A 27,478-nucleotide genomic window follows, 5' to 3' on the forward strand; every position below is an offset into this window, starting at 1 on the left:
TCTGGTTTGTTTGCGTCTCTCTTCAGGCAAACTGAGGCCTGATGATGTCAGGTTCTTTGATGGCCAATAAGAGCAAAGTAACTGCTGTGAACATAGGTAATATTTACAGGAATAAGACCACTTTAAACTCCAAATGTCTTTTTAATTTTGCAACTTAAAGGCATGTCTTAATGATGGAGATGAATTGCAGGTCTTCTTAAGTCAAATTCTAACTTACAACACTAAACACTGTCAAAAGGGACGCATAGAAAGTGCTCTCTGAATGAGTGTGCGTATGATACTCTCACCATTGCGCTGTGGGGGTCCTCTACCCATCTGCTGGTGCATGCCAAATGGGTCCTGAGGGTTTGGGTTCATAGCACTTGTATGAAGAGCAGAGTCTGAGTTGGTTCTGTGTAGGAGGAAGAGGAGGAGGAAGAAATTATGGTGTGTATTCCAGCACCCTGGACAGAGGCAGAAGGTTTCTGAGGGCTGTAAGGTCAGTGAATCATTCCTGCTCTGGCTGCACATGGGCCACATTCATCTGCAGGCTCCCGCTGACCTTACACAAACACCCTCACAGCACTCAGCTCAATCTTTAGCAGGACATCGTAACATAATCACCTTAAACCCTGAACGAGACACAGGGAACTCCATGCAATGGTTAAGATTAATATGAATGTTATAACAATCCAATTTCATCTGATTATTTGATTTGAAGCTGCGCTTTTCTTGGCGGTAGATGCCCAATCCAACATTTCACACACATATGTTCACCTTTCACTTGAAGCAATCTCTGAACATACACACACGAGCCAGCCCACACACAGCATCTTCGTCTTGCAGCGCTTCAGCTGAGAGCTTTCTTTAGTGCGCTCCATTAAGCCTAAATAGCTGCTTTTGTGCACCACAATGTAGAAAAGTGTTGTAATCACACTTATACTGTGAATGTGTGTGTGAATGGGTGGGTGACTGGATGTGTAGAGCGCTTTGGGGTCATTAGGGACTAGTAAAGCGTTATACAAATACAGGCCATTTACCATTTATACTTGATCCAGTTTAAGCTTTTAAAGCTGCCAGATTTTATTCCAAGTCTGCTTTGTACCATCCATTACTGTAGGCTGAGGCAGGCGAGTACGTTTGATTATTGAGCACATCGAAATGAAGCTAATGCATCTACACACTTTGGCTGTAAATATAAATCTGTGCTGTGGTTTGAAATAAAATAACAGAGACACATCAAAATGACCATTTTCTTCACTGTGCCAATTACAATGATGACTAGGGCTGGGCGATACATCGAGTTTTTCAATACATCGATATATTTTTATACGAGATAAGAGATGTGACAATATCGTTTATATCGATAGCGTCTATGTCACGTTATGATTATAAGTTTGCTTCTTGTCCACTTTTGTCTCTATGCTGCGTTACTCCGCCTCCCCCATCGCTTCACCTGCAGGCAACGACTAGATGGACACGCAGCTATCAAAGAGGAGCTGGTCGGTAAAAACAAAACATTTGGAAATTACTGCTTTAGTCCTGGCAGCGTTAATCTCATTAAAATGACGTTAACGTGGCAAATCTCCGTTAACGAGTTACCGCGGATCGCCCCGTGCGTGGGGCTGCACGGCGGCAATGCTTTAACGCGCTAACGCCGTGCAGCCCCACGCACGGGGGCTGCATGCCCTAAAGTCCTTTAATTTTCTCAAAAATTGACAGCGCGCCTTATGTATGAATTCTGGTTGTGCTCACTGATATTGAACCGATTTTCTGTGGTACATGGCGCTCAAAATTCTGTGAAAAATGTTTTAGTACGACTTTGCTAAGCTACAAGGCCGCACCGCTTGATGGATTGTCGGAGCATTACGGCTATCGTAGGCAGGAGCCTCGCGGAGTGATAGTACTGTGCTTCAACGTAATATTACCGTACTGTGTGTGTATAAGGACCATAAATGGCACCTGTTCAGAGACACGGTTACAAAGAGGATTTCAAACTCCAGGCTGTCAGTCACGCAGTATAAGTTGGGAACAGAGCAGCTGTGAAATCTGTCTTTGTTATTACGCTCAGCGTCTGTTAGTTTACATTTTGACTGCACAATTGTGAGCTTTTTGTTATGCACAAAAACAACATTGGTTTATTTTATTTATGGAGCATTATTATTAAATGCTGATAATTTATTTCTGAGTAATTTTTGCACGTACATCTGCGCTGTATGTTAATAAAAGTGTCTGTGTGAGATCTGGGACACAGCTTTGACTAAGAGCTCTCTCTTTGTTCTTACTTTATGGCTTTAAGAAATATGGAGAGATATATATCGTATATCACCATCGAGATATGAATTTTGGGTCATATCGCCCAGTCCTAATGATCACTGACTTTATGGTAAATGGCCTGTATTTGTATAGCACTTTACTAGTCCCTAAGGACCCCAAAGTGCTTTACACATCCAGTCATCCACCCATTCACACACACATTCACATTACACACAGTAATACATTCTAAGTTAGGAAATAGCCTTTAAACAACAGTTAAACAAGCACAGGGTGGAGACTCTGTGATCTGCCCCCATTCATAGCAAACAGGTGCATTTACAAACATTCTGATTGCAAATTTAGAAAAAAATAAAACAAAACATTGAATTATCTTCAAAGCATTTAAAATTCAGACATGTCATTTTCATTTTTCCCCTGTTGTAGGAGATCCAGACTTCTGCACTCAGTACTCATCAAATGTGGTCGTGTGTTCAGTCTTTAAGTCAGATTTAAACCCTTTCACAGCTGACGTTATTACAGTTAACTGACTCATTGAAGCTGCCTTTTACTTACAAAATTAAAATAAAATCAAAGTATTGAGTAAGTGTCCTCATTTTTATACGTTAAAAAACAAACTTCAACGTCCTTGCTACTGTGATATTTGCAATTTATTTCCATATTTGGCGGTCAACTGCAGCAACCAAGTGTTCATTCATAGACTGAGAGTGTGTCACAGTCTGGACAACCATTTTTATTCACAAGGCAATCGCACAAATCTCATAATGGGAGGCAACCTGTCTCCAAACAATCGTGATCCAGCTTCAGCTGGTTACAGTTATTCTCAGACTGGTGAAGGTGTGCAAAAAAAAACTGCCATCTCATTTACAAATGCAGACGGATTGCCAACACGTCGTGATCAATCTGCCAAAAAACCCCAAAGAAAAACAAGTTGATTGACTGATTGATCCAATTTAATGTTGTTGTCATAGTAACAGAAACACCGTTTTCTGATAATCCGCTGGTGCAAACCTAAAAATGTGTATTTTAGACAAACTATTCTCCGTGGTGATGACCTGGAGGCTGATACTCAAAGTTGGTTATGGAAAAATATCATGCTGAATGAAGATGAGAACGCCACATTGGAGATGGTATAAAATTGATCTGGTGCCATTTTACGAGTGTATGTGCGCAGATATTTCATATATCCCATCCAGTCTGTACCTCGAGAGCTGCAATTCGGTGTTTCACAGAAGCCAACGGTCACAGCGAGGTAATACTTGTAGAAAGCACTCAAGCACTTTGCAATGTGTGCCATTTTATTCTTTTCTACATATTCCACTTGTGTGTTTTTAATCCTGTTCTCTTATAATAAGAAATCCAATCAGACAAACAGTAAAGAAGAATGGTGCTAAGGAAGCCGCTGCTCCCCGCAACAATCGAGTACAGTGCAGCTGTTGGTTTGTTATTGCTTTGGTCACATTGTGTTGGTCCAGAGCTGTGAAAGAGATTAAGATCAGACCACATTTTATGAGTAATCAATGCAGAACTCGCTTTAATTCCAACATGTTCTCAACCTTTTCCTGCAACTGCCGCCAACACAAACTGACTCCAGAAAAATCAGAGAACCCAAAGACAATACAACATTTCAGAGATGATGTAAAAAGGCTGAGAGTCAGAAAATGTGAGTAAGGGACCTTGATGTTAGACTGCAAAGAGTCCTAAAGCTGGTTAGTGAGTACCTAATGTTACAGACTGAAAACAGGAGTGGTAAGACTCTGGAGCTGAGACTCGGGTCCTCTATTCCAGTGCTTCAAAGGAAGAAAGAAGAAGGGGATTATTGAGATGTTACAAATCAGGCAGAGATTTACAACAGATAGAAACCAGGACACGATGTAGACAAGACGGATTGCAAAAAGACAAAGAACAGAATTGTTTGCCACTGTAAGCGAGGGATAAGGCAGGCCGAGTGAAAGAGGGGAAAAAGACTGAGAAAGAGAGGGATGGGGTCAAGGGGTCACCTGTTGAGTTGTGATATTAATCTAAACCCCGGCCGTTTTTCCTCAGTCCATGGCTGCTGTTCCCTTCGAAGACAGACAGAGGAAAAGCATGACAGACACATTTAATGGGTAAAAGCAGAGACCCCTGGCTCCAGCCTTAAAGTTCTGCAAGAGGAGAAAATATCCCTGTAAAAAATGTGACATATTTGCATTGGCATACACATGGAAAGAAGAAAGACCTCGGAAAACACTCAAGACCCAGCACAAAAGTCCTTTATTTCGGAGGAAAATGGAAAGAGGGGATAAATTCAAAACAGGCTGAAGACTGATGGGAAGGAAAAATGAAGACAAAGACAAGAAGCAAGCTAGGTTTATAAACCTCTCACACGTGCAACCAGCACTCTGAGGAAACGACGAGAAACAGAGTCGTCAAAGCCTGAAACGATGGAGTGGGAACGCTGACTGAGTGGATTTTGTCCTAAAGCGCTCATCAAAAAGGGTCCTGACTTCTACGTAAAAGGAAGTAGTAACAGTTTGTTTTTCTCCAACTGGCACAGCTACTCTTCTAAAAATACTAAACTGTGATGGAAAGAACTAAAAACTAAAAATAAATAAATAATACACTAGACCACCCTCTCTCCAGTCATGCTGGCTGGGATGTTTGTGGAATGCTTTCTTAGCGTTATATAGTGGTGCAACGGATCACGGTTGATCCGTAATCCGAACCGATCCCACTCCACGGTTCGGCATGCACGTGATCCGAAGATTCGAAAAAGAAGAAAGAAAAAAAATGTGTATGGTGGTCAGTCTGTCAAGCGGTAGAGTGGAGGAGCAGAGGAGTTTGCAGTATTTAAGCAGCCCTTTGCTGCCCAGTCCGACCGGGCTAAAGCTATTACAGAAGCTATTGGGGTGTTTAGCTGCAGACGGGAGGCCGTATTCTGTTGTGCAAAACAAGGGGTTTAAACTGTGATGAACGTGCTTGAGCCATGCTATGATATCCTGTTGTGCGTCCACTTCAGTGACAAGATCGCTCCAAGCATGTGTGAGCAGGAAAAGTTTAAAGTTATGGCTGAACTGTCACAGACATCTTCTGCTGCCCTAACTACAAATGGGTGGACCTCCAGGGCAACGGAAAGCTACGTGACCTTTATTATATCGTTGTTATATCACAGCGGAGTGGTAGATACAAAGCCCTGCCCTATAGATTACATAAGATTAGATGAAACTTTATTTATCCCTCGGGTGGGTTCCTCCAGGAAATTCTGCAACAGAAGTTGCAGAATGTGAGCAGAAATATACCATATTTACACATATATAAATACAGAGAATACAAAGGGGATAAATAGTATAAACAGGAATAAGAATAAGAATACAAGGGATCGGCACATTTCAAGTATTGTGAGTCTATTACACCGTTGGATATTAACAAAAACTATTGCACAGTGAAAAGGCACTACAGCTTACTTGTTCCCCCCTCCTCTGTCCCTGTTTCCCCTCCCAGTTTGATGGCGTGTGGGACAAAGGAGTTTTTAAGTCTGCTGGTTCTTGACTTTGGGAGAAGCAACCTGTCACTGAACAGACTCCTCTGGTTGTTTATGACCGTGTGCAGAGGATGCCCAGCATGGTCCATAATGTCCATATTGCACCTTAATTTATTTTTATATAAGTGCGTGGAATGAGTCTTGAATTTAATGTTTTTTAATAGGCAAAAAATACTTAAATGAGTAAATGGCGAGTCAAATTTTTGTCTTTTTTTTTCTCATTTTTGCTGATCCGAAAATTGATCTGATCCGTGAGATATTTGATCTGTTGCACCACTAGCGTTATATATTAACAACATGCTCCTGTTTTTCAGCTGCCATCAAAGAAATAGTTGGAAAACCAAAAATCAAAGCAACCAGAAACACAATGACGTCAGGCACTTTGTTAACAAGCTGTTTAGCCACATCTTCACTTTCAGTACAGGGAGACAGAATTTAACTGCCCGACGTGTGAGCCTGGGTTCGAACCTGCTGGGCAGTGAATCTCTGAGTGGACTTTGTCTGTGTGAAGGCTAACGTTTCCTCTCACTGTCCAAAGTTAGGCTTAAGATATAGCTGAGAGCCCGCTGTGACTTTTTTCTCTGAGGAATTCGACCTCTGCTACTGTGGCTACATAACAATCAGTTCTCAGAACTGACATAATGTGGGCTGGTTCTCAAAGGGCACCAGTGCAGACCTGTGACAACACTGACTGGGTTTCCTACGTGACGTCTCAAGCCGACTGTCTTGGTGTTTTAAAAGTGGATATTAAAAAAAATCCAGGGTGGATCTGACTGGAAACCAGTGGAGCACACTGCAAAGCTAGCATTGCTCCAAAGCTAGCAAGCTGCCCATCCTCTTTCCAACTTTAATGTGGGCAATAACTTCAAAGTGAACATTACAATATGTTCAGTGAGACTTTTTGGTGGCAATACTATGTCAATGCAGGGACATCAAATATCGATTTTATTAAATACATGAAAATACTTTGGGAGCACTACAAACAAGAGCAGGGCTCGCAAAATTTCAAAATCCCTGGTAGCCCTTCGGGCAGGGACTCTTCAGTTTTTGGTAGCCCAAAATACATTTAAGTAGCCCGAATAAAAAAAGAGAGCAATTTTTTGATTAATGTTTTGTTTCCGTTACAATATTATACTTTAATGTATAATATTGTAACGGAAACAAAACATTAATCAAAAAATTGTTGAAACACAAATTACAACATTGTATAAAAATTACAATCATCAACTCAAATACTTGGTTCTAATTGAACAGAAATTTCTATGAACTTGTAAGAACTGTGTAGGACATGAATCAGTCTGTGTCAGATCCTGAATTTGAAATTTCCACTGAAGTCACGGGTAAGAGACAAGTGGAACCAAGATCTAGGCCATTTGTTTTTTGAAGTTTGCAAAGACTGCTAAATTTTGCCAGTGGTAGTTCACTCTTTGCAACATAGTATGCTGTTCTAAACAGATTTTTCAGGTTTATTTTTAGTATGTTATTTGCAATTGGTGTTTGTTCCAGGAAAGATATTGCAGACTGAGCAATAATGCATTTCTTGCATTTCTCATGGGTTCTAATGGGGGCCTTTCTTAAAATGACTGGTCCCAGTAACAAAGGCGCTTGTCGACTCAGAAATCGAATAAAACCAACAACACACCCGGCAGAACATTATGTTATTTACACGGGTGCACATAAGTGGTCTGCATGTGCGCATTCGCTGTCAAAATAAAAGACGCGCACCAGATAAGAAGTTGCAACGCGCGTTTGCGTCCATATAAAAAGCACTGTTGTTGTCCGCTAGAGTGGGATTTTCACGGCACATTCTGCACCACATCTCTGTGCGTTCATCATTTGTTTGAAGCCAGCTCACCTCCTGCAACCACTTTTCCGAGAATACGTGCTTCTTTTGTGGTTCGGACTCTTTCTGACATTTGTTTGGAGGTGGAGGAACACCAAAGTAATTGCTTAAAGGAGCTTCTTCGACATCTTTAAGAGTTCTAAACAAATGTCTGTCCTCCTCCAGAAAATCCTATGTACGCAAACACGCGTTGCAACTTCTTATCTTGTGCGCGTTTTTTTTTATTTTGACAGCGAATGCGCACCTGCGGACCACTTATGTGCAGCCCTGGTTATTTAGCTCGTCATATTGCAGCCACAGAAATTCTTTTGTCCATGAAACCATAAAGCTGCACTTTCTTTTTGCCTTATAGTCTGATTTGTCATAACTTTTCCGTTTTGTGGTAAGCTTTTCTTTGGCTGTCACTTCTTCACTCTGACCTGTCTTATTTGGCTCAGCAGAACTAAAATATATATCCTGCTGCTTTTACACGCGCACTCACATAACGCTCAGCGATTCTCTGCGCGATCAACGTCTCACATGTTTAAGCTGCGGGAGATTTCACTTGTCATGTTTGCATAGTAAGCTAACGATTAATAAGACGATGTCAGAGGAATTGGTGCGCAAATTATCGTCACTCACCAATCAGTGCTGTCGCTCTCTATACACAGTTCGCACGATTGCAAAGTGAAAGCAAAAAACAAGCGCAAATTCAAACGCGACTTCAATATGTCACATATTGACAGTGGCTCACCGATGCCAATGACATAATTACCCAGCTACATTTCTGAAAGAATGCAAAAGCATTGACATATATTTTTCCTTCCTATGATAGCCCGACAGGCAAGGCAGATTTTGGTAGATTTTGGTAGCCCGACAGGAAAAATCACTAGCCCCAGGACGTCGGGCTAGCGATTTTGCAAGCCCTGAAGAGGCTCATCACGCCTGACACGAGGCAAACAGTTGCAGTCTGACTGACTACGCTCACTCAGAGCTTGTTGATGCAAATAACTTCTCATTTATAAACGCACACAGATTGCCAGCATGTTGCCATCAGGCTGAGTGAGTTTCAACAGGCTGCGGTTGAGCAGGAAGGTAACTGAGCACAAATTTAACAGTAAAATGAGAATTTCCGTCTGTGTAGACAGCAACACACGTGTGATTGTCAATCATGTATCACACATAGATTGCATGTAATTGCCGACTTGACCCCATCTAATAGACTTATAGCAGACTGACTCCATAATTTTGTGGTTACTACAATTCTTGGTATATTGCAAAACATTAAAAATCGCAATAATATCACATTGTGAGTGAAGTATTGTGACAATATCGTATGTCTCTACAATGATGTAGGCTGGAATCATGTTTTCTCAAATCAGCACAAATGTTCACGCAACACTTACTCATGTTAGCAACGCTGACAGTTTAAGACAAACCTCTGACCTCCAACAGTCTGTGACAGAAGCGTCTCAGGAAACCAACACCCAGAGTGCCGTGCTGGAAACACGATTAGTGTTACTATTAAGCTTTGTGAGTATAAAGGTCTGCAAACCTCCAGACTTACCTGACAACTTACTGCATTCATGCAACTGTAAAAACAACAAACAAAAAGCTACAACACTACGTGTGCGACATTACCTGGCTGTTACTGCAGGGTGTACAACCTGTAGCTATATTTAGATATGACGTAGGCAAAGGAATGGAGATGAGCTGTGGCATCCCACCCATCCCACAACAAATATTTAACTTGCACAAATACGTGTGATTGTTAAAAAGGGCAGACCGGTCTAAATTCATCCAAGACGGGTTATGTTAATGCCATGTTGTACATGTGAATGCCAACCGGCGTTTGTGTTAAACAGCAGCAGCATGACGCAGTTTTCAGGTGAGACAGCAGTTGTTTAGTTGAAACAAATACACAAAAAACCCACAGCTCATTCAATAAATGCATAGAAAAAGCAGCAGCCACCAGGGCCATCAGACCGAGGGCACAATCCCTTAGCAATCGTCACAAAACATCTCCGACAGAGACTGCGGTGGAATTTAAGTCCTCTTCTCTGCACTGCAGCCTCCTGGGAGCCTGGGCTGAGATTTCATCCCGAGAGAGGCTGGTACAGGAACAGCAGGCCAAAGATGGGTGCATGGAAGAGAAGCAGAGCGTGGGACTGCATTGATGCTCTGACCCTGAAGCAGATGGTCTCCAAAGGGACCCAGAGCTGTACTCAGGTTTTATGCCTGAAGCATCTGTAGGAACTAACCCCCTTTAAGAGCAGTCTTCCCACACACAAAAAAAACAACGCACCTTTTTAACACTGGACTGTTCAGAAAGGTGTCGGTGTGTAGGAAGGACAGATGGTGGATATCAAAAACCCTGGCTCAACTCACTACAGATGGACGCATTAGGATACAACTCTTTTTCCCCTCAGAGAAAAAGAAAATCCAGAGAGATTATAAAATATTCCTTTGGCCAGACTGCTGGTCACTGGGCGGTTAAAGGCTATGTGAACAGCTCTGTTCCCCTGCATTTCTCTCATGCCTGGCAATCAATCCCTCAGCTTATGTAACAGAGTCTGTAAACCTCAACATCAGTCATCTGTTTACAAGAGGACAGATGTGCTAATGAATGCAAATATATATTTTTCAATCATCTTCATGAAAAGCAGCTTTTATTAAAACACCATCTTATTTCTAACAGCGGCTGGTAAAGTGTGTACTCTGTGCTGTGTACACACTTTATCCAGACCTGCCACAGTTCATCTGGAGATTTTCTCTTCAAGTACTCTAAGATCGGGCTCTGCGGAGGCCGACAGCGCCGCACACACAATTCCCGGGAAATCAAGTTTCCCTAATTTGGATCCATTCTTTGCAACTAAGCTCCGAAACACCTTAAGGATTATTTTAGCGCCCTATATGTTAGCTGTCAGAAAGCTACTGTAGCTAGCTCTGACACTTTCAAACATTAACGTATTCACAGCTTTATAGCTGTTAGTTTTATACCACCACAAAAACACAGTGGCCCAAACTGACGTGGATATTTGACTTAACAGTGATCTTTTCCCCTGTAATAGCACCTTACCTCTTATTGTTGCTTTGCTTTTTGGTTTGAACGTTTATAGAAGCTGGGTTACAATCGAACACAGGTCTCTCCACAGCGTATACCAACTCAAGGTTGTATGTAGATACATTACATGTAGACCGTGTTCTACCATCACATGCTCAGGACTGAATCATGTTGCTCTTCTTGGCCCTCACCATTGCTCTTTATTACTCTGCCAACATGTTTGGGCTTGTTGTCAAACTTTTACTCAGTGTAGCACATGACATCAAACCAAAAACTCAGCAAAATATGATGAGATTTCTCCTGGTTGCTGTGTGTCCTTTCTGAGCGGCTGATTTTAAGCAGTGAAACCGAACACACTGCTGAGCTAATGCAACGAAACGGTTAAAGTGTTTTGTGGCTCTTCTCCACAACTGACTAACAGTAATGTAGTGCAGATGTAGCTGGCGCTGTAAACACTTACCACCCCACTCTCCCCTGAGACAGTCTAGCTGGAGGATCTGCTTCTGACTGTAACAACACAAGGGCCTGAGACTATTTCCATGAATGCTTATTAACCTTATCCAAAGACCCCATCTGTGGCTGAGACTGAGTGGGTTTAAATATGGAAAACAAATGAACATTAGCCTCTTGCAAAGGATTGCAACACACAAAATTTCTTCAATGGGACTTCCTGGCCAACCAGTTGAAGAAGAGCTTCCCAAATGTGACACAAGTTCAGGCCAAACACACTTCCTGTTTCCCCTCCAATCATGTGTTATGTCTTTATCCAAGCTACATATCCGTCAGCAGGCTGAGAGGAAAAGCATAACAGTGACAGTGCAGAGGGGAGCTTGTGTTGTGTTCACTTATTTGGTCCACACAGACAGCTTACAGAACGAGGACACTTGCCAAACGCAGGTGGTCCAAGGACCGTGACCTGATTTGTAAAATAGCTATGGCTGCATTATCATCAAGAGATGACCGCTGTCGCTTCTCGAGGCGTCTCAAACGCAGACACGTGCAAATGACAACAAGTGACTATGAAAACGTGGTTGTGTGCAGAGTCAAAAAAGAGAAGTACTTCTCCATTGTTTAAGTACAAATATGCATACCGGTATGTTTAAGAAAAACGAAAACTAAGAGGGGACGGGCTAATATGGGTCCTTATTTATGGCTCCCAAGCACTTTACTCTGATCTAACATCATATATTGATCAAAGAGAAGAGCAGCAGAAACAGCTTTACTTCATCGATTTCAGTCTTAAATCATATGAAACATTGAGAGCAACTTATTCTGATTGCAAAGATCTGATTACGTTACAGTTTTTCATTTTCAGCAGTGGCACTGGCATGAGACCACAGCGTGCCCCTGATCCTCAAAGGGATTTGAAATTGGATCTTTGTAGCTTAAATCTTAAATGCTCTTGTATTAAAGAACCTTGAACCTTGATTAACCTCATTCATGGACGGTTATAAGCATCTTCCGAGTATTATTACGATGCCAGATTCAATATTCTGAATAAACTGATGGATTAAGTCAACGTTTAAACTTCTTATCAGCTTTTCAAAACCCACAATCTGGAAACTGTGATAAGTAAAATTCAGGAAGGCTACTTAGCATTTTGTTGTTGTTTGTCTTGGCTCAGCCAGATATACAAATCTCAGAATGATGAACTACATCATTAGAACTAAAAAGCAAATGAAAACACATGTAAAGCCCTCGGATGTCAGGTGAACATGCGAACATTAAGCAGGGGGACAGGGATGCTCTCTGAGCTTTCAAGCTCTACTGAGACAAACTGGGCAGCAGAGTTTGCCTAATGTGCTTCCACTTATGGTACGCCTTATAACCAGCATTATGGTACTCGTAGTTCCTCTGCCTGTGACAGTAAAGTAGGCCAAAATCCACTGCTGAGGGGGAAGCTTATCCCTGTTACACACTGTGACAGCAATCTGCTGCAGGTTGGAGCAGGAGGCTCGATTTGGCCTGCAGAGACTTGATGGAGCTGCAGAGGGGCACGAAGAGGGAACAGGAAAAGAAAACGAAAGGAAAAATGACCACAAGCATAACAAAGGGTTTTTTGGCAGTTTACATAAGAGTATTTGGATTTTAGATTGAGTACTTTGCACCTATAAACAGAGAAACTATGAAAAAAATCCTCTAGCACAACTGAGTCACAACCCATTGAAGACTCATTCAATCGATTGACGAGTTCACATTATCGTTCATAGACTTGTGTGCGCCTTCATGCCAGAAGGTCCAGTGACTGAATCACGTCAAAATGATCGTCACGTTTGCTCATACTCTAAATTCACAAGCTCAACCATTCACCACGAACAGGTCTGAGACAAAAGCAGCGGTGCCGAAATTATATGCACGAATCTGCTTTTAGTTCTTTGTGCCACATGGCTCAGTAAGAAACCCGCCCACTCCGAGTGCGCTGACGTCTGGCTGCTCCGCGAGGACGTTTGTCAGCCAACCTGTTTTGTGCTATCAACAATGACGCAAGGGCGTGGGCCTTATTCAGTTCTTCGGCGCAAGCTGTTATAGTACACTGCAACGCAGAGCCAATGTCTGCGTCGCTGCTGTGGAAGAAAACGAGGCAGGCTGATCGGCAGCCGGCCAAGACGGCATACAAAACACAAAGTGTGGAAACACAGCAAGACTGAAAGAGTGAGAAGGGAGGAGCTTGGCTCAGCTCTTCTATTACAGGCCCATAATTCACTCCCTTGTAAACACAGAGAAAAAGCTGTCTACCAGCACACTAACTGCTCTACGCAGCCACGATCAGAGCTCAGGCGTCCAGCCCAGCACAGTCTTCCAGCAGATGCCGAGACAGAGTTTCAGCTAAGTTGGTGATTCTGCACCACGGGGCAGCGACAACACAAATCCCTTAGCAGTAGGATGACTGCTGCTGGGCATGACCTTTAAAACAAAAGGCTATCTGTCAGACACCTTCAGTGAGGCGCAGGCTTCTCAGGGCCAACGCAGCATTTTCACACTTGAAACATTTGTGCAGAAACAGTCGAGGCCAACAACTCCACCCAACAGCCTGCTCCAGCACCTCACTCAGCCATTACTCACTGATCTGTGTTCAATCGAGATAGCTGGGGTCTGGACTTTAAAAGAAAATAACAGCTAGCACACAGACAGACTTGATATGGGAAATACACTGGCAGGAGCAAATGGTTCCTGTTGTAAAATGATCCAGTTAGAGGAAGAAGAAAAGACGATAAGCATTCTGTCAGGAGCTCGGAGGCTCTACTCACCTTCTCCAGTTGTTGTCCGGAGGTGGCGACAGGTACACCGCTCCATACGGAGAGCTCTCTATGTAGGCTTTGGTCAAGGAAACAAGTGACACATCAACACCATAACACAACAGTCAGAATTAAACCTCATTATAAAAGATATGCAGATGTGTTCTGTCTATAAGAAGCAGGTCAAAGCCCTGCTGAAGTGATGTACAGCAGAGAAAAGGTGTGAACAACAGAACCGACCGTCCCAAAACACTCAGTGAAACAACATTTAAGAAAGACATGTTTGCCTTTATACACACGCTGTGGTGCACAGTAGAGAGGGCACGCCATCCTGGATGCTCTAACATGCTGTCCAACAACCTGACTGCTGAACAACATGAAACAATGGCAGCATTGATTTACTCCTGAATGCTGATGCAGAGTTCCTGGCTTTGTCTGCGAGAGGGCAGGGTGGCGCTTCGTCTTGCCAACAGTTACTCTTTCAGCGAGTTGAGGTCTTTTGTTTTGGAAATACGGGGTAGCTGCTTAATTCAAGCAAAGCCACGCGAGACTGACGGCTGTTCCAGGAGAATCTGTATCACATGGATTATTATTGACATGGGGCAGATTTACAATCTAGATACTTGGTGTCATTCATCAGTTCTCACACAAAACATCGGACAGGCCCAGATACAGAGCAGAGAGGCCATGATCCAGTCAAACTGGATTAACACCTTTCAACAGCTACAATGGAGGAGTCCAGCCCGGAGCGCACAAAGAGGAAAAATGAATGAACAACCTTCTTCTATATGAGCAGTGAGCCTGAAATGGGAAAATCATTCAAAATCAGCCCACCCTGCATTTCTCTGGCCTATTGGAGCCACCATCACATTTTAAAGATTTTCCACTGTTAAAAACAGAAGAACAATCCACTACAAGTGTCTCGGCTTCAAGTGTCGTTTGATACAGACACACTTCATTACATGTTTTTGTGATTTTAACTAATGGTCCAGTCTCAGCGTGAGTCTGCATTCATTAAGCTGTCATTTACAGTCACGCTAGTTTCTCCTTTCACTGCTCCAAGTCTCAGTGTGAGTGCACCTCCTCAAACATATGCATGCAATGTGAACAGTAGAGCTGACATGAAAGGTGGAGTGTATATATGTGCGTATCGATGAAGGTGAGAAAGCTGCTTAACGTAACAAACAGAAAAAGAGAGTGTGCAGCACAGGTCGTCCTCGGATCTTTCCAGCAGTATCAACACACACGACCTGACTGTGCCTAAGACAAAAGCAACTGGAATACCTTCAACCTGAGCTACACTGCTGATGACTGAATCAAACAGATCAGGCTCATAGTTTGTCCCATTGTCACGATGACAGCATCTCCAACTTTCATAGTCAGGATCAGACTGACATCAAATTTGTCATTTTTATTTTGAAGGTGATGTGCTGCCCCCTGTAATCACCACGTAACAAGTAAAGAGTAAGTAGAAGGTCGACTTTCCAGCTCAAGTTCAACCAATCATCAGTAGCCTAGCTGACAGAAAGATTACTGTTCAATCCTAATAGGGCAACGATGACATGTCTCCTCCCCCCAGCTTTTTATCTGCACAGTGGCAGATTTGGCTCTCAGCAGTTCTAACCAGTGTTGTTGACTAAAGTTTCATTTCCGCTACCGCGATGTACATTTTTACTATTGAAATAATCAGATATTAAACAGGAAGGCTATGACACCATGTGACCATGAAGCACAGGTGCTTAGATGGCCTCCTGTCCCACAGGGCCCATTCTGAGCAACAAACACCTCATTATTGACCTTTGCAGACACCAATGCACAGAACTGACACCACCGCTTTTGTTTTGATACTACGAGATCAAACATCAACACGGGGGCCCCACCCAGGTTACATGTTACATTACAGTATACAACTTTCATTAAAATTAGAAAACAAACAAAGCTATCCATCCTAATCTCGCATCCTGTTCTACTGCTCGCTGATGTGAACCACAATCACAGCTCTTTAACTGTTAAGCAGAACAAAGGTCTGCAAACTGGGCTCAACTTTATTGTTTTATGTCAAACAAAAGTGATCAAAAGGAAGTGCAGCTTATGCTCCTATCTGGAAATGTACAGCTGCAAAACTTAACTGAAATAGAGAGTATATGTAATGTGTATATTTTGAAGGCAGTGTTCATACAGCAGTTAATGAAGCTGTCGTAAGCTTTGGAAGAGGTGTGGTGTGTTTCAGTCTTTAGCAACACGGGTTGGGAAGCGCATCTGTAACCGGAAGGTTGCCGGTTCGATCCCCGGGCTCTCTGTCCTGGTTGTTGTGTCCTTGGGCAAGACACTTTACCCTGCCGCCTACTGGTGCGGAGTTATATTTACTTAGGCCCACAGGAACCAGTCTACCTGCAGGTTGTGGTTAGAGGGCCCAGCTCGCTCCAGAGCAGCAGGAAGATAACTGTGGAGCTTCTAGAAAAAGCCACTAAATGATGTCAAGCACCACCACAACAGCAACTTGGTCAGCCAATAGAGAAGCACAGGGTGTGAAGGACTGCAGCTAGCTGGTTAGCAGTGACTAAAAGGTTCAAAGAAGAATGAGAGCATCTACTAGCAAATCGATTATGGATAGCATTGTTTGCTCAGATACAAAGAAATCACCAAATATGTTGAGCTGCTGTTGATATAAATGGGTCCAAGTGAAAACGATGCCTGGGAAACAGTGGACACATCTACGTGTCCATCCATACAATGTCTTCACCAGTCTGTCACAGGGCCAAGTTAGAACTTAACAAACAAAGTAAATGGACTGGTCCTTATATCGCACTTTTCTACACTGGGCTCATTTAGCTTTTCACACCCATCTGTACGAGCACGTTTTTCTAGGTTGTTGTTTTTTTTCTACGCAGGTGCTTTTCTATCCAGCATTCACACTCCAGTGGACACATCACAGAGCAACTCTAGGTTGGTATCTTGCCCAAGGATATTTGGCATGCAGCCACCCCACAAGTTACCACTTGTTTCATTATAGTGTAACAGATGCACAACAACTTTGGCATTGATTCAAACCAGAGTATTGATTTTATTTTGGCAATCTTACTAAAGTCAGTTAGTATAGATATATAAACTTTTATATATAAAGAGCTTCTCTTCAACATCTGTGCAGAGGCAGGGAAAGAAGAAACAAGTAGGGCTGCTAGAAGTGTGAACAAATGCTTAATTTAAATATAAAAAACTGGGTGTGAATGAATCCACATCAAGAAACTCATGTTTCAGTCATCGGTTAGAAGCAGCTACTGTTTTTGTGCGATTGCATGTTGGATAATGATAACAGCACACAACAGGCTCAGTCTAAAAAGGAATCGGGCCGTCTCTCCTGCACTGCAAATTCATTTTTAGAACAGTCTGTCCAAGTTACTTCTCTCATCTCTTATAATGGTTGCTCATCATTCATGAGTTAAATTATTATACGTGAACTGCCTACGCAGCTGTTATGCATCCTGACAAACACCGCGCATGTAATTGCTGACTGCTAAAAACAATCACAATAATTAACTGTGCATCGTAAAATCGTACAAATCCTGAATTATTTCACTGCCGACCGTGAAATCTACAAGGACGTATAAAACGAAATGATTTCTCTTCTCTTGCTCATTTCAGCTGTGATGAGACTCCATGATGAGATGAAGGTCGCAGCTACGAGTCAAACAATCACCGCTCTGCTCCTGCATCTTCACCATGAAAGTCTCACTTACTGCGTCACACTTGAAATTAGCATAATGACTAATTCTGCTCCTGAGGCTAGAGAACATCTGCCTACACCAGTAAGTGTCGTCACATTAAAGCTCACTATGAACACAAACCATTAACAAACAAAACAAAAACCACCTGGAAGCCACAGCACCCACTTTCTCATCGTCGATTAACCTTTCATGATGATGACAACATCCGTATTGCACAGAAACTATCGTTCGTTCAGGCTTTAAAGGATATCTGCCGGCCGTGCTTGTCGAGGGGTCGGCGATGGGGAGAGTTGATACGGTTGCGGTCCCTGTGGACCCTCTCGACCAGCCCGTGGTGGCGAGTCCCTCTCACAGAGTCCAAACCTGAAGGGAAGCCACCCTGTAAAGGACAGAGCAAAGGAACTGTTCACATCACACACATCAAAAAGCTGTTTCCTGAAATGTAGTTAGAGCTGCTGACACTTGGTGAAAGGTGCTGCAGAACTGAAATGAGCCGTTTAGTAATCATGTTAATTAAGGTTGTACACCTAAACAGAACAGACTTAATGTGATCACTAACACCTTTTACACCTCACTGTGCTCCATATTTTCACTCTTGTACACTATTAGAGCAGTTATGCCACAGTCACTGGCCCTCAGTAGTAGCTCCTCACCTTTCCCCTCTGGTTAAGATGACTTTCTTCTGATTGGAAGCCCCTCCCAAACCAGCGGTTTAAACAGCAGGTCGATGGGGTTTGTGGGCCTTAGATGACCAACGCAGAGATATCCCTTCTCTATGACATCTCATGCTGCTGTGCATAAAAAACAACTACCTGACAGCGAGCATATGGAGCAGTCTGCAGCCAGATTATCTGAAACTTTAGCCATGTGTGTAATTTAAAAGTCAACATTGAAAAATGTGACAGATACACACAATAGGTCCCCTTTAAAAGTCTACAAACACTGTCAGAGACCAATATGTACCCATGCATTTTCATCACATAAAGTGCCACAGTGAAATACATGTAATGTCACATGTTTAACAGTTTAGAGCTGTTTATTCCCTGGCTGAAACCCAGACATGTTACTCAACTATGTTAACATAAAGATCGAACCATCTGTTTTCATACAAGTCATCTTTAAAGTGTCTGGTAGTTATGTCTATATATGCAGCTCTGACCACAGGTATGTGGTCATAGAATTAAAACACTAAGACTAAACATCTTACAGACATTAACAGTGAGCGGCAGGTAACAGAGCACAAAATAACGCTGAAACCGATTAAAAACCCTGAAAACCATACATTTCACACCTGAGCCTCAACTCTCGCGGCCCGGTACCAAACGACTCACGGACCGATACCGGTCCGAGGCCCGGGGGTTGGGGACCACTGACATAGAGCACCTAGAGAACCACAACCACTATCCTCAGTGATTTGTGAGAGCAATGGGTCAGATATAGAGCATAAAGCAAACCGCCTCAGTGCAAATTAGCAGTCATTGCTCGATGAAGTCAACAAGACCACATTATTTACCCAAAGCAGAGATGAGATCCTGAAATAGCTGAACTCAACACCTTCCATCCCATGCCTGCACTAGAAAGAGAGCACCTAGAGAGTCTATAAAATTACATCAGAGTCCGTGATGAAGGGCAGTCCTGGCAAAGTCAAACCCGCCGAGAACAAGTCTGACTTGTAGCTAACAATATGAACCAAGCTCCCACTGTACAGGGACATGATAGGAATACCACATACCCCAACTTCCCAAAACATCCCGAAATGCAACTGGATCCCATCTCCAAGTTTACTAGTTGTGTTTTGTGTGTACATATGGAGATAAGTTGGGAAAACTCCCACAAATGCTTGAATATCCTTGAGAAAGAGCTGAACGAAAACCAAATCGTTCTTCCAGAATCCAAGCTTCAACTAACGGATAGACTCCCCTCTCCAGCACCCTGACATAGACCTTACTGCACTCAGGATCTCCTTGGAATATTGTTGAGATTCTGACTGAGGGTGGGATTTAAAGACCTCACTGCCCGAGGCCTCAGCCAGATGCTCCCAACGGACCTTTGCTATATGCTCAGCTGTACTAAGCCTGTGTGACATCCTCTCCACGCTACCGATAGTAGTGTTGCATTATTGCATTGGTTAGGTTTTGTATGCTTGCAGTATTCAGGTCTTATGAAAGGAATTTTGGAGTTTAAGAGGTCGCACTTTAGTGGAGAAATAAATCAGTTCAGTATACAGATTATCACCCCAGTCAGCTGAGATCAAGCAGAGGACGTTTCCACCTCTCGTTAGGGCTGGGCCATATTATACCGTTCACAGTAATACCGGTACAATGTTAGGCAACGATAAGAAAATGAAATATCGCAACATAATATGGGTGAAACGCGCATGCGCAGTGCCTTTGTTTTCATACGCACATGGCCGAAAAAGCATGGTGGCAACAGAGAATGAGAAGGGAAAAAGCGGATCGTTGAGTGAAACAGATGAACTAGAATTAGTTTGTAAAAATGCTGCCACTTCAGTGATGCGGAACTGGTTTGGTGTTTGTCCATCAGATACACAACAAAGCACTTTTTTTGTAGAACATGCAAGCGGGCTGTCGTTATTGCCGTATTTGTTGGACTAAGGTGCTTGTAATTCTGGGAGCAATCTGGGTCCTAAACTCCGCCCATTCCAGGTCCCAAAGTCAAACGAACACTGCAGCATCACTGAGAGTTAAAAACTGTCTAAATTCTTTCATCTTTAATAAAACGATCAGCGTTGCTGCTTTACCAGGTGTAACTATGAAGTTTAACATCCAGGCATCCATGAAAACAGAATTTATTACATTTAACGGAGTTAGAAGCTAGCAGGAAGTTAGCGGAAGTTAGCTCGCTAGTTTCGCTAGTTACCTAAGCATGATATAGCATGTTCTGGCAGGGAGATTTCTGAAAAAATTCAAACGTACAGCTCTGCTATCACTTCCAACATAAATGAAGACAGAAAACTAAACAGCAGTGACGTTTGTAGGGTTACTGAAGTTGGGCTAGCTGGTATATAATGATGTGCTACGTGATCGCTAGCGACACAGCTATGTTAGCATAATATAAACAGTGAAGCTGGAGGATGAACGCTAACTTTTTTCCACTCGATAAAAGTTAACGTGAAGGTTCCTGATGGTTAGAGACAAATGCAATCGCATGGCAGGATGCTGTAAACGGACCAAACTTCAGTCAGGAGAACAACTGAGATAATCCATCCACAATACGAGGTTAGTCATTAATATACTGCAACAACATGGGAATAGAGCAGCTGTGAGAGAATACAGCATTAAGGAATCAATAGTACAGAAGTGGAGGAAGCAAGAAGTGTGAGTTGAATAAAGTTTGATTTATCTGACTGCTTTGTTTCGCTTAATGTGCCTAATAATCCCGTGCACCTTATGGTCCGAAAAATACATATTTGACTTTTTTATGCAGTTTAATGTAGCAAAGCACCTCTTTTTAACTTCAGTGGATATTATACATGGTTATGCTCAGGATATGTCAGCGCATTTCTACTGGAAATGCCTTTTGGTTAAACTTTCAGCAAGGAATTTACTTTTACACTGTTAAATGTTTATATAGCTTTAATGCACATAAAAAACAGCTGCTTGTTTAAGTGAAAAGAAATGGATGGGGTTTTTTTTCGCTAGTATGGAGTTCTGTTTTGTCTTGCGTCAATTATATCGTCAGTTATATCGTTATCGCAAATTTTCAAATATATAGCGTGATAAATATTTTTGGCCATATCGCCCTGCTCTACCTCTCGTTAAGGCTTAACACGTGATGGTAGTATTGTGGTGTTTGGGAAAAGTTGGGATTAAATGGGTTAATTCTGTCTGATTAAGAAAGCCTTGGCAAGTATTACATTAAGCACTCTGCACTCATTTAATTGAATTAGGGCTAACAAATGATCACAATCGAGTAAGAGCTAGAAGCCATTTAGTTTGAGTCCCAGTAGAAACGAATGCACTCGATCAGTGAGGGAGGCTTTATCCGTCAGTGAGGGGAAAGCTCCACCTCAAAAGGCCATTCTTTCAGCTAACAGGGACACCTTTACCTGGACTTTGTGTATCTTAGGACAGATACTCCTCAGAGAACTGATACACGTCCCAGTGTGACAGAAAAGCTCTGTTAGAACTGCAGCATTGATGTTTTATCCTGGTTTTTCTTCCAGTCTGCAGAAACTCGAGTGAATTATTTAATGCTCTCGAGAGCAGCTTGTTTGCACTTCTAAAGATCCAGCACACAGTTTTGCTGCTTTTGCAGTTGAGCCGCACATCAAAAGTGGGCATCAAACACAGCTGACCTTGAACAACCCCTCAATGAAAACGAGAGCTTACACATGATGGACTGCAATTTCAAGGAAAGCACACATCTTTTTCTTTTCTTTTAATAAGAAATCTTTTTTAGCTTAACTTCAAAACTTCAAACCGACTAAAACCTCCCGTGTTTCTGCACCAGTATGTCCTGAGGCCATGTTCAAACTGACATTAGCCCTGTGAGGCCTCCTTAATAGGTTTGAACAACAATGCTGCACTGATGCAGCTGCAGCGCTAATGCAGAGCTCCACCAAGACCAAACATACATATATAAAGAAAGACAGAAATAAGGCTCGTCTAGTGAAAGAGTTTAATTTGGCTCAACTTCACTGCAGCATAACTGCACAAGAATTGGCCCAAGTGCACAATGAGTATTTCTGTTAAACCTCTGGGCTTTTTTTCCACACAGATTTCATACAGACCTTATCAAGTCCATGATATTTCATTTTGCTTAAAGTCTTAGAGAGGTGTTATTACATTTTGAATGCAGTCTGTGTGGGTGCTGTATATTTTGATGGTGACGAGTTCCCACCTGAAATTCAGTGCTGGTGTTGCCGATTTGATTGACGTTGGGCAGAGAGCCTCCGTAGTACTGTGCCCTTGACTGAGACAAGCGAAGCTGCTGGATCTTCTGAAACTGGACCTACGACAAAAACAGAGTCACGTGTTGATCGTCTGGGCACGTAGAGAACAAGTTCTGAATGAGAAATGAATTTGAGCAACCGACCTTATATCATACTTCAAATTCTGCAATATCCTGCGGATGTCTAAAATGTCACTTGGGGCCCACTCCTGTTATACTGTCACTGCTCCTCAAATTGCATTTTTTTTCTTTGCATGTCTCATCAAATGGATTTATGGTTTTCAATCAGTTTGAAGCAATATCGTAGTGCAAGCAGCCACTCCAGATGCTTTAGCACAGCTGTGCTCTTATTATTTAATCTGATTTTACCATCTACATTTTGGAAGTGAACAGAGAGACAGGCGTAATGTATAAATGCATTAAAAACTGTCTGTCTGATTAAAAAGCAGCCATATCCACTGGACACTGGGGACACATTCTAGGAAATGGGCAGCTTGGTGTCCACATTAGCAGCCTACTGCAAAGACGCCACAATGATTACCTCGCAGAAAACAGAAGGCAGCTTGTTCTGCCAAGGTAAACAGGGCCGGCCCTTAGCTGTGATTGGGGATAGGCAAATCAGAGGGCCAACTTCCCTTAGAGTGCCGAAAGGACAAAATTTAAATTTCAAAGACTGGCCTTGTTTGATTGTATCGTGTTGTATAAGAGTTTACAAAGAGACTGAAGTTGGCAAGAAATTTGGGGCGAGCTAGGACCACTGGACTAAAAACCTTATCTTTTGGCACAAAATGTATCAGTTTCTGTGCAGTGTGGGCGAAAGACTGTTCTGATTCAGCACACACAGCACAGCAGACAGTGGTACGGTGTTTAGAGGTGCTGGTGGTCAGTAACCAATGGGTCTGTGATATACACGACAGAAAAGTTGGTAAACACAGGCTTCCTCAAGCCAACTCAGAAATTTTTACTGCCAACAACTGGTATTTAATGTCAGAGGGTTTCTAGCCTCAAATTTCAGTAACATTGATTATTAATGTAGGACACATGAAAAAAATATTGCCTCTCTTAGAGTGTCTGGGTCAGCCTTTATGTAACATCTACATATATTTATGTATGTGAAGGGTGCAGACTTAAGCCTCTTGGTGTACTCGCTACAATGCAGAGTTCTGCAGAGCTTCTCAGGGGTTGATAGTAAGACTTTATGGTTGGTGTAAATGCTGAAGCAGCTATTTCTAATTTCAGCTGTTTGCTTCAAGTGTGCCCTGTGGCCTGGCCACTGACTGGGCTTTTCTGTCTCAGAGGTCACTTACAGTTCACATCTTATGGCAAACTTAACTCAGTGTCGCCTCAAAACCACATCCTCTTTGACTAGCCATTCAGGACTCTCGCTCGCACAGAAAGAGCCCACTGTCAGTGGATGGAATGAGAATAATGTGAAAAGGCCTTTATATCATCCAAGGAGTTTTTATGACTTGGAATGCATAAGGTTTACAGTCACAGGAAAATGAATTTTCCAGGTTTATGTGTGGTCTGATATCATCCTAGTCACAAATCTAAACAATCTAGCAAATAATACACAAACACTGTACATTTAATGTCTTCAGTAACTAAGAAAACTTCCCATCTCAATTCTGACATAATTGCACCTGCAACGCATGCAGGTCTAAGGTAGCAAAGCACCTCCAAACCCTAATGCTTCACAGCTGGGATGGGGCTTTAGTGTTGGTGTGGAGAGCTGTTTAACCACTAAACAACAAGCGTGTCTTTTCTCAGACAGAGCAGCTACAACAGGAGCCATTACCAGCTCCTAATGTTAACGTTTGGCATCCGTCCGGAAATAACAGAAACGTTTTCATCTATTTTTTAATCATTTTCTCTTTATTTTTTGTAGCATCGCATGAGAATCAATCTGTCTTTGTTTGAGTTACAATTCAGAATTACGTTCTGATCATCTTTTCAGTCACTGAGCACAGTTCCTAGAGTACATGAGGTGGTCATGTCAGGGACGTGCAACAACATCTGCCAACAGCAGCCTTATTGACTTCGGTTGGCCTAAAGACAAATGTTGTGACATTGAAATAGTGTAATATCAGAACATCATTGTTATAGCTAGGGCTGAACGATATATCGCATTTGCGATAATATCGCGACATGATCAAGTGCAATTTTCTAACCGCAAAGGCTGCGATTATACTGCGATTATAAGGCTGTCCAAATTACTACCATATCCCAGAATTCATAGCGCGGCCCAGCCAAACTCCAGTTTCCAGCAATGGCGGCCGCTACTAAGTTTTAAAATTACTCATACTAATCTTTCTGGGTCACAAAATAAACTTTTAACATATTTTCAGGCGAGAAAGTAGTTGTGTAAACATCAAATATCTGCTCGGTTTATCAAGATATCCCATATTTGCAAAAGTGCTTCGACGTTTTCAGAGGCGTCTGCTACCCACCAGCTCGACAGCTAGCCGGGAGCTCGAGGATTACTGATGCGGCCGAGAACGGCACAACTCCCGGCACATCATTTTCAGATCACCGCGGAGTTTCGCTGCTCGGGTTAAACGTAATATATAAGTCACTTAAGACAACCTAAAAATGTTATTGTTGGGCTTTTTTCAGTGTTTTGTTTGTTCGTGAGTAAATCGGTTTGGCTGAGATTAAAGTTATTAGATTAGATAAAATAAAACTTTATTAATCCCCCGGGTGGGTTCCTCCTTGGTTTTCACACAGCTGACTAAACGTCAAACAGAAAACTTATTAAACAGAAGTATGAGACAGTCGAGAATTTACACCAGTGTCTGGTTATATTTTAGATAGCAAGAAGCAGACGGCCGAGTTTATTAAACTCCACCGAGACAGCGATGACGCTAATCAGAACTAGCCTTCTGATTAGCTAATCAGAAGGCTAGACCGTCCAATTTCACGCCTTTAAACTTTAAAGGCGTGTTTGTGTGTGTGTTTATACAATTGCTATTATGTTTGCACTTTATGTGTAATGTTACTGACTGCAGAGATCAGTAAGATGTGTGTATTTTTTATTTATTAGTTTTATTTATTTAATATTATTTTTTAATTGAATGACTGTCTAGTAGTTCACAGATGTCGAAAAACTGAGTGTGGTAAAGCCACTGATTTTTTTTATGTATATTTCTGCAATCTGCACATTGTACTGACTTTCATTTTAATGTTTACACCAGGGTTCCTTGTCAGCACTTTATGCTCAGATGTTTGTAAGCTAAAAATAAACTATTGTGTATGTTCAAATATACTGTTGTGATTGAAGAAGTTAAATAAAAATGTCAGTCATCAATTCATGCATCACCTCATGTCATCATAACAGAGGTCTGTCTTCCAGGAAAGAACAGTTTAAAATTAATGTAATATAGTATTGGCCATACTATATGATGTATTGCTTGTCTTTGTTTAATAATACAGAAGACAAATACCTTAAAAAATAATCGCATATCGCATCGCAATCGCAATATTGGGGCAAAAAATCGCAATTAGATTATTTTCCATAATCGTTCAGCCCTAGTTATAGCAACACCATGACTTCCCTAGTGTGCATAACAAGGCAAGTCCTGGAATGTCTGAGAGCAAGAGCTGCTTGCCAGACTCTGACAACAACTTAAAAGAGCACTACTTAGCAACTAGGGGTGGGTTTTTATAATCGATTCATCGATTAAAATCGATTCTGGCTTGGATAACGTAAAATCGATTCATTAAAATCCTGAATCGATTTTTTAATATAAATTTATTTTGTCCGAAATGCCAGAATCTCTGGTGACATCTCACAAAATTTCAAGAACCACCAAACAGTAAATGAGAGCAGGTACAGGGATTCTGCACATAGACTTAAACACACAGCGCGACCCGCGGATCAGAATCAGTTAGATGTCGCCTTTCTCACAGTCGGGGCTGAAAGCCGACAGCTCGCTGATCCGGGTCCGCGCTTTGTGTTCACGCCCTTTATGCGCTGATTCTAAAGCTGTTAGTTTGATCTCTCTCCAAACAATATTGACCGAATCAGCAGCAAAAGAAGATCCAAACGCTTCACATAAACATCGTCATGAATTCACTCTTTTACTGTTTTGCTTCCATTGCGATGCGCAGCTCTCTCTCTCTCCCTCTCTCCCCCCCCCCCTCTCTCTCTCGAACAGTTTCGCTTTCTTCATTATTCGCTTGCTTGTTACACAAGTCTACTGTTGCTTACAGCGCTGTCGGCCGCTGTTTTTTCCCCTTTTACATTCTTCCGAAAAGAAAACCTCATTTCTGCTGTTCAATACTGAACAAATTGAAACTTTTTAAAATTATTCAAAATGCAAAATGCTTAGCCATGTCTCTAATAAAACCGCTGTAACGTCAGAGGTAATGTTGATTAATTAATGGTTTTCTTTCGTTTTTGATGTACTGCAGAATATTTTTATAAAATCCCAGGCCAGGAAAATCACCTACATGTTTTTCTGTGTTTTATCTTCAGCTACTTTGACACAAAGGCATCTGCTGTGACGCTCACACCTGTGATAAAGTCTTGCGTGTGTCAGCTTCCTTTTTATAGATACAAAAATATGTAAATGTCCTGATCTGAATTATATCTCTGACTGTCAAAATTTCCCAGATTTAAATCGAATCGAATCGAATTAAATCGAATCGTGGATCGAATCGATTCGGGACCTTGTGAATCGGAATTGAATCGATTCTAGAAATCAGTGACGATACCCAGCCCTACTTAGCAACCTCCAACAAAGCACAGCACTTTGGAAAATAAAGGCCAAAATAACAAACATGTTTCACCATTTGCAACAAAAACAAAACAAAAAAACCCCACCAGACTACGAAGGAGGAAAAGATGCTACCAGCAGGTAATGTGCAACCCAAATGTAAACAAATGAATCAACCGAGCATGGCTGGAGCATCGGTTGTCATATGGAGCCATGGTCGCAGTCC

At 42.1% G+C, this 27,478-nt stretch overlaps 1 protein-coding gene across 2 annotated transcripts in view; it reads right to left on the minus strand.

Annotated features, from left to right (window-relative positions):
- The window catches only part of crtc3 (CREB regulated transcription coactivator 3), a 45,697-nt gene that overhangs the window by 15,087 nt on the left and 3,132 nt on the right, over positions 1-27,478 (minus strand). Inside the window, exons 2-6 of one of the 2 annotated variants that reach the window (XM_086294720.1) lie at positions 22,484-22,594; positions 17,868-17,999; positions 13,908-13,966; positions 4,254-4,316; positions 288-391 (exon numbers count right to left, since the gene is read on the minus strand). In XM_086294720.1, coding sequence (XP_086150846.1) covers positions 288-391; positions 4,254-4,316; positions 13,908-13,966; positions 17,868-17,999; positions 22,484-22,594 — 469 coding nt within the window. The remainder of the gene's footprint in view (positions 1-287; positions 392-4,253; positions 4,317-13,907; positions 13,967-17,867; positions 18,000-22,483; positions 22,595-27,478) is intronic. The other variant, XM_086294728.1, reaches the window with a different exon arrangement.

This window comes from Aulonocara sp. 'chitande type north' Nkhata Bay, linkage group LG1, assembly GCF_057382095.1.
Source record: "Aulonocara sp. 'chitande type north' Nkhata Bay isolate Kocher_YH1m ecotype deep benthic linkage group LG1, A_spYH_male_GT1.1, whole genome shotgun sequence".
NCBI lineage: Eukaryota > Metazoa > Chordata > Actinopteri > Cichliformes > Cichlidae > Aulonocara > Aulonocara sp. 'chitande type north' Nkhata Bay.